Source organism: Rhinolophus sinicus, chromosome 14, assembly GCF_057876585.1.
Source record: "Rhinolophus sinicus isolate RSI-liver-muscle chromosome 14, RSI-T2T, whole genome shotgun sequence".
NCBI classification, from domain to species: Eukaryota; Metazoa; Chordata; class Mammalia; order Chiroptera; family Rhinolophidae; genus Rhinolophus; species Rhinolophus sinicus.
Genome location: NC_142514.1, coordinates 176,305,477 through 176,319,167, shown reverse-complemented (window position 1 = coordinate 176,319,167; position 13,691 = coordinate 176,305,477). Strand labels below are relative to the sequence as shown.

Below are 13,691 nucleotides of genomic sequence, written 5' to 3'. Positions count from 1 at the left end.
TCTGTTTAATCATTATTGGAAGTCACTTTTTTCCTCCACAGCTTCCTTATAGCATTTTTTACATCAGCATTTCTGAGGGTGTAGATTAAGGGATTTAACATAGGGGCCACCATAGTATAAAACACAGCCACAGCTTTATCAATGGGCAGCGTGGTTACTGGGCGCAGATACACAAACATGCAGGGCACGAAGAACAAGACGACCACAGTGATGTGAGCCACACAGGTGGAGAGGGCTTTGTACCTCCCCTCCACGCTGTAGGTGCTTAGGGAGCGCAAGATGACCACATAGGACACCACCAAGAGGAGGAAGGTTAACAAGCAGATGAACCCACTGTTGGCAGCAACAAAGAGACCGAGGGTATGAGTGTCCATGCAGACAAGGTTCAACAAAGGATACAAGTCACACATGAAATGATCTATGACATTGGGGCCACAGAAGGGCAGCCAGACAATGAAGAGGATCTGAACGGTTGCATGGAGAAATCCTCCAGCCCAGGCCACTCCCACAAGGAGGCCACACACCTGGTGGCTCATGATGGCCGTGTAGTGCAGAGGTTTGCAGATGGCCACGTAGCGGTCATAGGCCATCACTGTCAGCAGGATGATCTCTGCAGCACCAAAAATGTGTTCTGCATAGACTTGAGCCATACATCCATTGAAGGAGATAATTTTCTTCTCGTGAAGTGAGTCCACAATCAGCTTAGGAGCTGAAGAAGAAGAATAAATTGTGTCTATCAGGGACAGGTGGGTCAGGAAGAAGTACATGGGGGCGTTCAGAGCCCGGCTGGTGGTGATGGTAACCACAATGAGCAGGTTGCCTGAGAGCGTTACCACGTATAGAACCAAAAATACTGGAAACACCACTTTCTGCATTTGGGGGTTCTGTGTAAGACCTATTAAAATGAATTCAGTCACATTCCTTTTGTTCTCCATCTGTGTGATGTAGGTGATAAAAACTCCAGGAATGAATGCCTTGCCTTAAAAAAAAAAAAAAAGAAAGAAAGAAAAAGGAATTTACATCATTGATACTAATAATCAATAAGTCAAACCTGTATAATCAACCTATTAAGTTTAATGCAAAGTCCATTTCCCATTTACTTGATGAGGAATACACCTGTCACTGGGTTAAGCTTTAAGATAGTATTTCAAACTAAGTTTGACATTATTGGTTTTCATTTTTTCTGGACCTCAGATTCCCTTATTCCCTGTATCTTAGTGTATTCCTAAAGCACAAAGGCAGTAAAGGGTAAGATGACTTGTCCCTCTTACATGAGGGCAACGTACATCATGAGGCACATGGAAAGGAAACCTCTTCCAGATGATCCACAAATGTTTCACTGAGAAGCCAGCCTTAGAGTTCCAAGGCCCCACATAGTGGACACCCTTCTGGATGGCCCACTGCATCAGAGAATCCTTCCAGGCACAAGGAAGAAGGTTGAGAAGAAGGTTGCGCACATCTAATTGCCACCTCTTCTCTAGAGGAGATGGCCCTTGGGAGAACCAACAACTGACTACTAATACATTTGTTTAACTTCCTGAAGGTCTGTGCCAAAGGTCAGATTGCATGATCAAAATCAGACAGAAAATCACAGACTTGACTCATTCATCATCACTATTTCATTTATTACTTCAGGTTCTTGCAAATTTTGAAGTAACTGGAATATATTTTTAAAACACTTCTCTTTTTCAATTTTCATCTGCCTCCTTTTGTCCCACACCACACAGAAACAGCTTGGTCTTACGCCAAAACGAATTTTTTTTATGTCCTCTGTTAACTGACAGACACACACAGATCAGTTCTTTTTCTGTCCTAGTTCAAAGACCAAGAGTGTGCCTATTACTACTCAAATCTGCTAATACCCAGATGTGTTTAAATGAGAAATGTAGAAAAGCGTTGATCTAGCAGGATGTCCCTGACCTTTAATAAAAGGGCCCTCAGACTGCAATTGAAAGGCAAGGACCTAAGAATACCTATGTCTTCCAAGGAGAAAAATGTTTGCTAATTGTTTATATTCCACAAGTTCGAGCATTTTGAAATGGAAACTTTTATTATAACTCTGCTTTTCCATCTTCTTATAGCATGCAGAGACTTATTGTCACACCATGTAGTTCCTATAATGATAGTTAATTTTTGTTGAGTATTTGCCAAGTGGTAGGCACAATACTAAGTATTTTACATGCATTATGTCACTTAATCTTCACAGCGATGCTTTGAAATGGGTACAGTATTGTCTATATTTTAAACAAAAGGAAACTGTGGCTAGGAGGAGATAAATGACTTGCCCAAAGTCATAATGATAAAAAAGCAGAGGAACCCATATTCAAATCCAGGCTGTCTCTAGCTCCTGAACACTTAGTACCTCTCCAGTACAGATCCAGGAATCAGATTCTAAGAATCAGCAATGTCAGACTTTGGATAAGTCTGTTGGTACCTAAAGCCAGTACCTGGGACCATATGAAATCCATGGCAGTGCTTTTGCTAATGTACAAAATGGAGAGTCAGATGGTAATGAGTTGAGGATCCACTGGACAAGACCCTAGAATTGTTGTATATTAAAAATGCTCCAGAATTTTGCATTTTATCAACCAATACGCTCTTTAAAGATAAGGAAACTGAGGCCCAGAGAAGCAAAGTCCAAGGAAACACAGCTAATTGATTAGTATCAAAATGCAAGTATATTGTCTTCTAATGCCCAACACAGTAATTTTTTTCTCACCACATCTGACCTCCCTTAAGATGCCTTAACAAAAGTGTATTCAAGGTGACAAAGAGAATTAACTTTTACTCTTATTTTTAGCAATACCTATCTTGACTCTCTGAAAAAAGGGCTAAGTTCAGGGATGCAGAACTTCAGTCATATTGTTAGGATGACAATCCACTGTAGCAGACATAAGATCTTACCTGGTTGGAACAAGATCCAAGAAAGTTTGAACAGAGTCAGAAAAAAAAGTGTCCCTGAGCCTGGAGTTTAATATAGAAGGTGCATTCTTGCCTCAAAGATCCTATATTTTAATTCATTTTTCTTATGGATTTCAGTGTTAGGACTGAAGATTTCCTTCGAGAAACAGAATCCAGATGCTGTCCTTCTCCTCTGTCCCATGCTAACCTGTTTTTGCCACAGAATGTTACACACCCTGTCTCAGCTTGCCTAGGTTTTGCCACTTTCTTCTCATTTGTTGCTATCTCCTCCTATCAGTACAAGGTGGGATTCACCCCCCTCTTCCTTCATCCCTGTAAATTATCAAAGTCAGAGCATTGTTTCAAGGAAATGAGTGACTATACATAAGCCAATCTCTGACTATCCAAGCCTTCACACCATATGTCCACCCCCTGTAGAAAACCCTCAGTGACCCATCCAACTCCACTCTGCTACACTATTGCATTATCTCCACACTCAGAAGCCTAGACATTTACTCAGGCATCCATAAAATGTAAACCTATTCCTGATAACATAGATATATTCACATACAGTGGGGAGAACAAATACTTCTGCAAAATATCCTAAAACATCTCAAAGTGATCCCCCATCAAATATCAGAAAGTAATGCTTCAATGGTTTTAATTATGAACCTGTTGGTAGAAAATGGAAATGTGAGAAACTGGATTAAAAATCAGCCATCCTGGTTAACTTACCGTGGTTACCGCTGCAGTTAAGGAAAATACCCAATGTGTTCAGGAATCAGAAATAACCATTATATGTAGCTGTTCAAACATCATACTGTGTAATGTTACTTTTCAAGCCCCTGACTGAACAATATTATAGGAAGCAGAGAAATGTGAACATGGCACAAATCTATTCAAACGGATTCATCCAGCACTTTCAAAGCTCCAATACCTTGAGATTCGAGTCAGGGGACAAGAAAATGAGTTGTTGAAGTTGAAACCCACCGTCCTCAGGTACTAAGGAGAATCTTCTGATCTTCTCTATAGTCACAGAACAAGTAACACAAATATTTCCATCACTTAATCACACTCTCGCATTCTGCTCTTACAATAACAAAATAACTTCTTGAGTATTACTGAGTACATTAAAGGACCTCGCTTTCTATCTAAGGTTTACACTCCGAGGAATTAATTATCTCTGTTTTTTTTAAAGATTTCACCTTAGAAACAGGTATTTGGGAGAATCCCACTGTGAACAACACATCTTCACCTGACTGGTTCTTCTCCCTGCATTTAAGTTGATATATCAACAGCCTATGTTCCTGGTCTAGAAGATTATGGGATAAAGCACTCCTCTTAGAAGCCCTTGGGCATCATGAACTGGGACACGAAGGGCTCTAAATGCTGTGTGAACAACAACATGGGCTTTTAATCAGGTTGCATATCCCTGAGGAAATTTCCTCACAGGCTGAGGTCACCACAGGTTAAGATAATGAGTCAGTCTCTAAACTGTACTATGAACACACCAGGATATACTCTGTTCATAGAAACCTTGCAATTTGATATATTTTCAGGCAGAGTGATATCTAGACTTGGGGACCAAATGAAGGGTAAAATCCTAGTGCCAACTCGTGATGCAAAAATATAAAAAGATCATTTTTTATGCTTTTTTATTGATTATTTTTTGGAAGTTTAGGAATTCCACTGGCCACTCAATGAAATAAGTCTTCCCCAGGCAAAAAATTTCTTCAAATTTTCTTCACACATATCCTTAGGATAGTGGAGATTGAAACAGGCAACTGTATTCTGCCATCTTGCAAACACAGAGTGAAGCAAGAACTCAGCAGTGTAGAGGGCAGGGTGGTGTTTAAACCATATATTGTAAGAGCTGAAGCACCTGCTATATTTAAATGTATAGATAGGCAGTGGATGGAGAAATGGAAGAAATAGTAATAACAGCACCTGCCATTACTAAGCATTATGTCCCTTATTCTGCTAGTATGGTGTATTGCATTGGCTGATTTTCCTACACGAGGTCTGACAATTAAGTTCGCTAACTTGTTGCACTGATGTTGCTAACCTCTTTTGATATCAGAGGGATTATTCATTATGAATTTGTACTTATTGGACAGTTAACCAAGTTTACTATTTGCAAGTGCTGAAAAGGTTATGTGAAAAAGTTAGATGACCTGAACTTTTCACCAACAATTCATGGCTCTTGCATCACAACAATGCACCAGCTCACACGGCACTGTCTGTGAGGGAGTTTTTTACCAGTAAACAAATAACTGTATTAGAACACCCTCCCTACTCACCTGATCTGGCCCCCAATGACTTCTTCCTTTACCCAAAGATAAAGGAAATATTGAAAGGAAGACGTTTGGATGACATTCAGAACATCAAGGGTAACATGATGACTGCTCTGATGGCCATTCCAGAAAGAGTTCCAAAATTGCTTTGAAGGATGGACTAGGCACTGGCATCGGTGCATAGCTTCCCAAGGGGAGAACTTTGAAGCTGAATATAGTAATATTCAGCAATGAGTTATGTGGCACTTTTTCTAGCATGAATGAGTTTGCGAACTTAATTGCCTGACCTCATATTAACCAACTTTCAGTCCTAGGGATAAATCCTGCTTGGTCTTGGTGTATAATCCTTTTTCATAGGTTACTGAATTCAGTTTGCTAGTATTTTACTGGAATTTTTGCATCTATATTTATAAGACATGTTGGTTGTAGTTTTGTTTCCTTGTGATATCTTTGAATAATTTTGATATCAGGGTAATACTGATTTTATAAAGGGAGTTGCAAAGTGGTCCATCCTCTTCTGTTTTTTAGAAGAGTTTGTAAAATATTGATGTTAATTCTTCCATAAATGTTTGATAAAATTCACTTAAAAGGAAGCCAAATTTTTCTGGATTTTTCTTTGTGGGAAGATTTTTTTATTGCTAGTTCAATTTCTTAACTTGTTATAAGTATATTTGGATTATCTATTTCACTTGAGTCAGTTTCAGTAGTTTGTGTCTTACTAAGAATTTGTCCATTTCATCTAAGTTATATAAATTGTCGGCATACAACTGTTCATATCCCCTTATAATCATTTTCATTTGTGTAAGTTTGGTGGTAATGTCCCTACTTTCATTCATGACTTTAGTAATTTGAGTCTTCCATCTCTTTTCAGTCAATCTAGCCGAAGGTTTGTCACTTCACGATCTTTTCAAATAACCCACTTTTGGTTTTGTTATTTTTCTATTCTCTATTCTCTAATTCATTTGTTTCTGTTCTAGTCTTTGTTATTTCATTCCTTCTGCTTGCTCTGCTTTTATTTTGCTCTTTGTTTTCCTTTATCTTAAGTGTGAAGGTTAGGCTATTGATTCGAGATCTTACTATGTTTATTGACATAGATATTTAGAGCTATAACATTCCCATGAAGCACTAATTTAGATGCATCCCATAGTTTATGATATGCTATGTTTTCATTTTCATTCATCTCAAAGTATTTTCTAATTCTCCTCATGATTTCCTTTTTGACCCACTGGTTGTTCAGGAGTATGTTGTTGAATTTCCACATCTTCGTGAATTTCCCAAATGTCCTCCTGTCGTGATTTTTAATCTCACTACATCGTAGTGAGAGAACAGGCTTTGTATGATCTCTACTTCTATAGTTATTGAGCATTGTTTAATGGCTTAGCGTATGGTCTAATCTGGAGAATGTTCCATGTGCACTTGAGAAGTTGTTGAATGGAGTATTCTATAGATATCTGTTAGGTGTAATGACATAGCATTGTTTAAGTCTTCTGTTTCCTCATTGAACTTCTGGTTAGCTGTCTTACCTTACAGATTTTGGGTTATTGAAGTCTTCAACTATTCTTTTTGTTAAATTGTCTATTTACCCTTTCTATTGTGCCAAAATTATAACCTTAAAATATAAGCAGTAACAAAAAAGAAAATAATCATAAATGACTAAAAGGTAATACCACAAAATGCACATAAAAGTACAGAAAATTCACTCTAAATTTTCATGAGAAAACAGACTGTGAGACAAATGTCTACTCATTCCATGTAAAAAAATGAAGACACTTTAACAAGAATGGTTGCAATCAATAAGGATAATGAAAAGACATGTCTCTTTATGTGCCCCTTATTAGAAATATATTTATACAATCTCAAACCAAACCATAGAGTCTAAAAAATCATTCCAAAACGCCATTCCAAGCAATTACAGATTGGAGAACAACAGCAAAGGCAGTAGATGCATATGAACCAGCCCATAAAAAGGAAAAGAAATGGATGATAATACAGAAACATGGAAAACAAAAAGAGCATGTAAAGTTCTCCCACATGTAAAATCCTTCCCTATTTTACTTTTCTTTCACATCCATCCCAACAAGGTCATCTTTAAAGTCCACTGATGAAACCCTGACTCTAGCTAAAACAAGAGCTTCTCAAAAAGGAATTTGGAGCCCACCAGTTTTCTGAGAGCTTCTTTCACGTCCTTGTTCCTCAAGCTGTAGATCAGAGGGTTCAACATGGGAATCACGACGGTGTAGAACACTGAGGCCACTTTGTCAGTATCCACATTGTTGCCAGAACCAGGCCGGCAATATGTGAAAAGGATGGTTCCCTGGAGGACAACGATGGCTGTGAGGTGGGAGGCACAGGTGGAAAAGGCTTTGCGCCTTCCCTCTGCAGAGCGCATCCTCAGGATGGTGATGACAATAAACAAGTAGGAAGTGAGGATGATCACGATGGTGATGACCTCATTGAATGTGGCCAGAATGTACAGCAGGAGTTCGTTCATAGTGACATCAGAGCAAGCAAGAGATAAGAGCGGGGCAGATCACAAAAGTGGTTAATCACATTGGATCTATAGGATGGGATTTCAAGAACTAAAGACAAGCAAATCAGAGAACACACAGTCCCCCACAGGTAGCAGCCAGACACCAGCACCATACGGAGTTTCTGGGACATGGAGACCATGTAGAGCAGTGGGCTACAGATGGCCAAGAAGTGGTCATAGACCATCACAGTCAGCAGGAATATGTCAGAGATTGCAATTGTACACAAAAAATTGAATTGCACCATGCATCCCCGGAAGGAGATGGTTCTTTCCTTGTTTAAGATATTGTACAGCATCTTTGGCACGATAGTCGTGGAGCAGCAAAAATCCACAAAGGACAGGTGGCTGAGGAAAAAGTACATGGGAGTGTGAAGTCTAGAGCTGACCCGAATCAGTGCAATCATGCCCAGGTTGGCCAGAAACGTGACTCCATAGATGAGAAGGAAGAGCAGGAAGAGAAAGACTCTCAGCTCAGGGACATCTGATAACCCAAGAAGAATGAATTCTGTCACAATGGTACAGTTCTCCTGCCCCATTTCCACCACACGTCAGGTTTGGAAAACCAAATAAGTTTTGTGTTTCTTCTGAAATGGGAATAACAGAGAAGACAGACATTTATATTAAGAAAACATAATACTGATGTCAAACACACTGTATTTGATATATAATTGTCAAATAATTCTAAATGTTCCGTGTCTCAGTGGATCTCACAGAGCAAATTGAAAGTATCGACAAAAAACTACATGATTCCCAACTGCCATCCTCCACAATAATTGAGTTGATCAGTTAAGTTAGGTGTTTTGATGGACTTTAAAATAGAAGCAGTGATGTATTTTTAAAGCCACGTGAGATCAACTCCTGCTCCCTGAAAAATATAGTATGTTCTGTTGAAGTAGGATAACAGCTGCTGTGACCCTGTATAACACACACTAATTCAGGTCAGTCGATCAGTCGCCTAAATTCACAAATGCGTGAAGTCCTGTACAAGTCCCTTGTTGGGGAGGGTGACAATTTATCTGAGATGAGTGGCTCATGAGTACTCTCTAAATTTGGATTATGGCCAATTAAAAAAGAGATTAGAATATGTACTGAAACCCATCATCATTTTCACATGTCAAATTAACAAAATGATTTAATTAATCATAATAATAGTGGTCAATGTCCATAGAGACACAGAAAGATATAACTCTTGTATAAGTTTTTCTGGGAAGCAATTAGGTATTGAAAGCCTTAACAATCCTGACATAACAAAAGTTGTCTTATATTTTTTTATGGGAGATTTTTATTCTTAGCAAGCTGTCATGAGAAATGTGTAATTACACTGACAAATTGTGAAATACTATATACAAAGTTACACTGCAGCATTGTTTATTATATTCACAATGGGTAAATAAATTGTCGAAAACAGCAATTCTTAAACTACAGTACAACATATCTAGGCAGAAAGTTACATTATTTAAAATGATGTAGAAATGGTAATTTTAAAAATAATACCTACTGCACTAGCTGTATATATGTAAATTTTAATAAAATGTGTATATTGAGGTATAAATACATAGTGTAGAAATATCCTATGTTAATACTTTGATTTGGCTACAACCCTACAAAGAATATCCTTTACCCACATTGAAAAAGAGTAAGTGAAAACTTTACAGCTTCTCTCAAGTACTTGCTTGGGGGAATTGGTTACATTGAATATTCCATATAATGGGATCGACCATTCAGCCTGTTCTTAAACAAAAGGTATATGAAAGGTGAGAGACTTTAACTCTGCCCTCTCTCCTGGAAAGCAGGAAGAATACACCCATGATGTCATACACATATATGTGATGAAAACTAAGTGAAGAGACTCTGGACTGGAGCATAACCTGGCATTTTCTCCACATCGTGAATTATTTTTTGAAGAAGTGAAATCCGTCCTGAAGTCATGGTGTTCTTATTACCTGACAAAAAAACACCTGATTTATTTGCCCACTTAAAGTTAAACCAGGAATGTATACCTGGAAGATTGTCTTCCTAATGATACAGGCTGAAAACAAGAAATTAGTTTCTGGTAAACCCAAAACCAAGAGCAAGGGGAATGGCAGAGGAGGGTAAAGGGGCTCTAACATAGAGTGACGGGAGGAGAACTGACTCTGGGTGGTGAATATACAACGCAATATATAGATGACAGGTTATAGAAATGTATACTTGAAACCTGTATAATTTTGCTAACCAATGTCACCCCAAGAAATTCAATTAAAAATTTTTTAAAGTCTCCAGACATTGTCAAATGTTCCAGTTGGGGTGGTGTGGGGTGGGGGTGCATAGTGAACAGCTGTTGAGAACTATTCCTTATTTCCTTGATTCTGGTAGATTTTCATATTTCTTCTGTTTAACTTAAAACTAATAAATGATGTTATTACGTGGGTTCAACAATTTCTATTATCTTTAAATCTGGCAAATGTGGTATGTAAATTTTTCTTCCTTATAATTTCTTCCAAGATATTTTTTTATTTTGCCTGTGTGAGCCAGAAGATATTTTTTTCCCGTGGTCTAAAATCTTATTCTGAGCTCTTTCTATTTAGTAGATTTCTCCAGAAGGTTCATTTTTCTTCCTTTCCATTCAAATTTAAGTTCCTGCCTATTCTCCCTTGCACAACTCTTTCAAAAATTCACAAAAGCAGAGAGATACATACTGAAAACTCTCAGGGTCCTTCTTTCTCCCACTCCCAGGAAACAGTTCCGGGGACACTGCTATGGAGGCGCTCAGGAGCCAGGCCCTCTATTCAAAATTCTGTAGAAAGTGAGCACTTCCTGTTCCAGATAATTAATGTTCTCAGTGGCTCAAAATTTCCCCAAAATCATTTTTCCCATGAAAAACTGAATCTAGGGCACTTTCTAAATACCGTTCATACAAAGAATATCCCTATTTTCTCAGATCTGCTATTAGAAAAGACAGACCTGCTAGTAGAAAAGGCAGCCCCCTTCTGCCTCTGGAGAATGCGTTTGAGGGACATGCTGAGACTCGTATATCTCCTTCCACTCCCTGGGCAACGGGGACCCAAAGAAAATAGCCTCCTTTTTCTTGAGGCCTCAAAACAAGCAATTGAAATTAATTACTGATTTCTGGAGTAATTCTGGTTCATTGGGAACCCTGTAGAAAAACAACAGCAGCTTTAGAACCTAAACTATAAGAAGGTTATTTAAATGACTTCTCCCCATGCGCCATCATTGCCATAACCTCCAAAAATTTTTGTATAGCAAAAGTTATCGTTATTTACTCAAAAATATTTTCTTTTTACCACATTGTTTTATTTGATTAAAATTATTATTGTAAATTGTGGTGTAATTAACTATATATATATATATATATATATATATATATATATATATATATATATATATATTTAAGGTGTACAACATGATGTTATAATTACATATACATTGTGAAATAATCACCAAAATCAAGCTAATTAACATATCCATTACTTCACATAGTTACCATTTTCATTTATTTTAAGGGTGAGAGAACTTAAGTTTTAGCCTCTTAGAAAAATTCAGGTATACAATATAATGTTTTTAACTATAGGGACATTGTTGTACATTTCATCTTAAAAATGTATTCATCTTCCTTAACTGAATTATGGACTGAAGACCAACATTTCTCCATTTCCCTCTCCTCCAGCCCCTGGCAAGCACATTCTACTTCTTGCTTCTATGAGTCTATTTCGATTACACATATTAGTGACATCATGCAGTACTGGTCTTCCATCAACAAATATTTACTACGTTTCTACCATATCCTGGTCTCTGTGACTCATAATCGCTCTCTGATAACACTAATCACATTAAGAATGTGGGAAGACCTACCTCAGGTCCCTCAGCTATTTTACTGTGATCCAGCCAATGGTATTAGGCACAGAGAATCCCCTCATATACATTGTCCCCCATAATCAAGGGTAATGGCTGCTCCCTGCAGTTAATAATCCTTAAATTTAATCATCTATTGAAGGACACTTTGGTTGTTTCCATGTCTTGACCACCGCAAATAAAGTTACAATAAACATCGGAGAACAGATATCTTTATGGATGTTTTCAAATTTTGGGGGGAGATAGCCAGGAGAGGGATTGCTGGGTCATGTGGTAATCCTATTCTTAATATTTTGAGGAACCTCCACACTGCGTTCAATAGCGGCTGCACCAATCTGCATTCCTACCAACAGTGTATGAGGGTTCCTTTTTCTCCACAGTCTGTCCAACACTTGTTCCTGTTTGTCTTGTTGATGATAGCCATTCTAACTGGTGTGAGGTGATATCTTATTGTGGATTTTATTTGCATTTCTCCAATGATTACTGATGTTGAGCATCTTTTCGTATGTCTATTGGCCATCTGTATATATACACAATGGAATACTATTCTACCATAAGAAAAGATGAAATAGTGCCATTTGTGACAACATGGATAGGTCTTGAGATTATTATGCTAAGCGAAATAAGTCAGACTGAAAAAGTCGAGAACCATATGATTTCTCTGGCATGTGAGATATAAACGTGAAAGAAACAAAAAAACAAAACAAAGAAGCAAAAACTGATAGACACAGACAATGGCTTAGTGGTTATGAGAAGGTAAGGGGGGAGGGTGTTGGTAGAAGAGGATAAAGGGGATCAAATATATGGTGATGGAAGGTGAACTGACTCTGGGTGGTGAACACACAATGTGAGATATAGATGATGTATTACTGAATTGGACACTTGAAACCTATGTAACTTTACTAACCATTGTTACCCAATAAACTTTAATTTAAAAAAATTATAATCCTTAAATTAACAACCAGTATAGTATCCCCTTTGCACTCTTACAGGCTTCCATACCTACTTTCCAGGTATTAAATTCCACTGAAGATTTCTTTCCTAACTGGCCCTGATACAACACTCAAGACCCCATGGGATAATTTTGAGCCAATTCACAGATCTTGAAGGTCAACACAGTGCTCTAAGTTCATTTATTAAACCTAAAATGCATACCATTTATTCACCAGTATTTGTACATACAACCATCTAATAAAAATAAAAAGAAACTAACTTATAATATGCCAGTGACAGTGAAAGAGAAAAAGGTAAATGACCCCAGGCCTCAAAGACTTCATTTCACACACACTAGCTGAGTAACTTCCTGGTCCCAGTGAGTAAACATAAGTTGTCAAAAATTAGTATGAGTATAATGTTGAGAGGTTGTCAATATTATTCAGTGTTTAAAATTGAGGAAACTGAGGAATGAAGAAGTTTATATTATTTCTCGAATAAAAGTCAGAGTCAAATCACTAGTTGTAGTTTTCATAAACTGAAGCTCTGTGCTAACATTATTATAGATACAAGAAGAAGAGGTTCATTGAACAAGTGAATGTAACAGAAATTGGCATAAACATGATGAAAGTACAAACAAATTGTCAGTGGTGCATATGAATCTAAATTCAGTGCGGAATGTAGTTCAGGCACTTAGAGGGAGGATGAAAAAAGGTCATTTCATCAAGAGCAAAAACACAACAAAGAAATTAAACAGAGGCTAGAAATCCACCAATAAGTCACAGAAAGAATATGATAGACACAAATTATAATATAACTACGATAACAAGAAGTAATAGATAAAGTGAGAAAAAAGGACTACGTCAGAAATGCTGCCTCTCTTACCACTGGTTATGAAATGTATGCATAAACTTAATATACACATAACATGCAAGCACCCAGAGACAGAGAGACAGAGCGACACAAGGGACAGAGCTAATGAAGTGCCACAAAGTAGCCTATGCTCTTTGCACGTGACAAGTAATTTAAGTTTCCTGAGATTTCTGTGAAAGAATTACCATTAATGTCTCCATTTTTCAGATCAGACAGTATCTGAAGTTCCAAAAACACTGGACACTGCAATGACAACAAAAAAATAATACAGGAAGCAAGAAATGAACAAGAAGCAGGGTGTATACATA

At 37.7% G+C, this 13,691-nt stretch overlaps 1 protein-coding gene and 1 pseudogene across 1 annotated transcript; both read right to left on the bottom strand.

Annotated features, from left to right (window-relative positions):
* Window positions 1-5: 5 nt before the first annotated feature.
* On the bottom strand, window positions 6-938 carry LOC148755913 (olfactory receptor 4C12). The gene has a single exon (XM_088789974.1). It carries the CDS (start codon window positions 933-935, stop codon window positions 6-8), a length of 930 nt encoding a protein of 309 aa, XP_088646100.1. The 5' UTR covers window positions 936-938.
* Window positions 939-7,314: 6,376 nt separating this feature from the next.
* LOC148755912 (olfactory receptor 5L2-like) lies at window positions 7,315-8,261 on the bottom strand (annotated as a pseudogene).
* Between the last annotated feature and the right edge of the window lie 5,430 nt (window positions 8,262-13,691).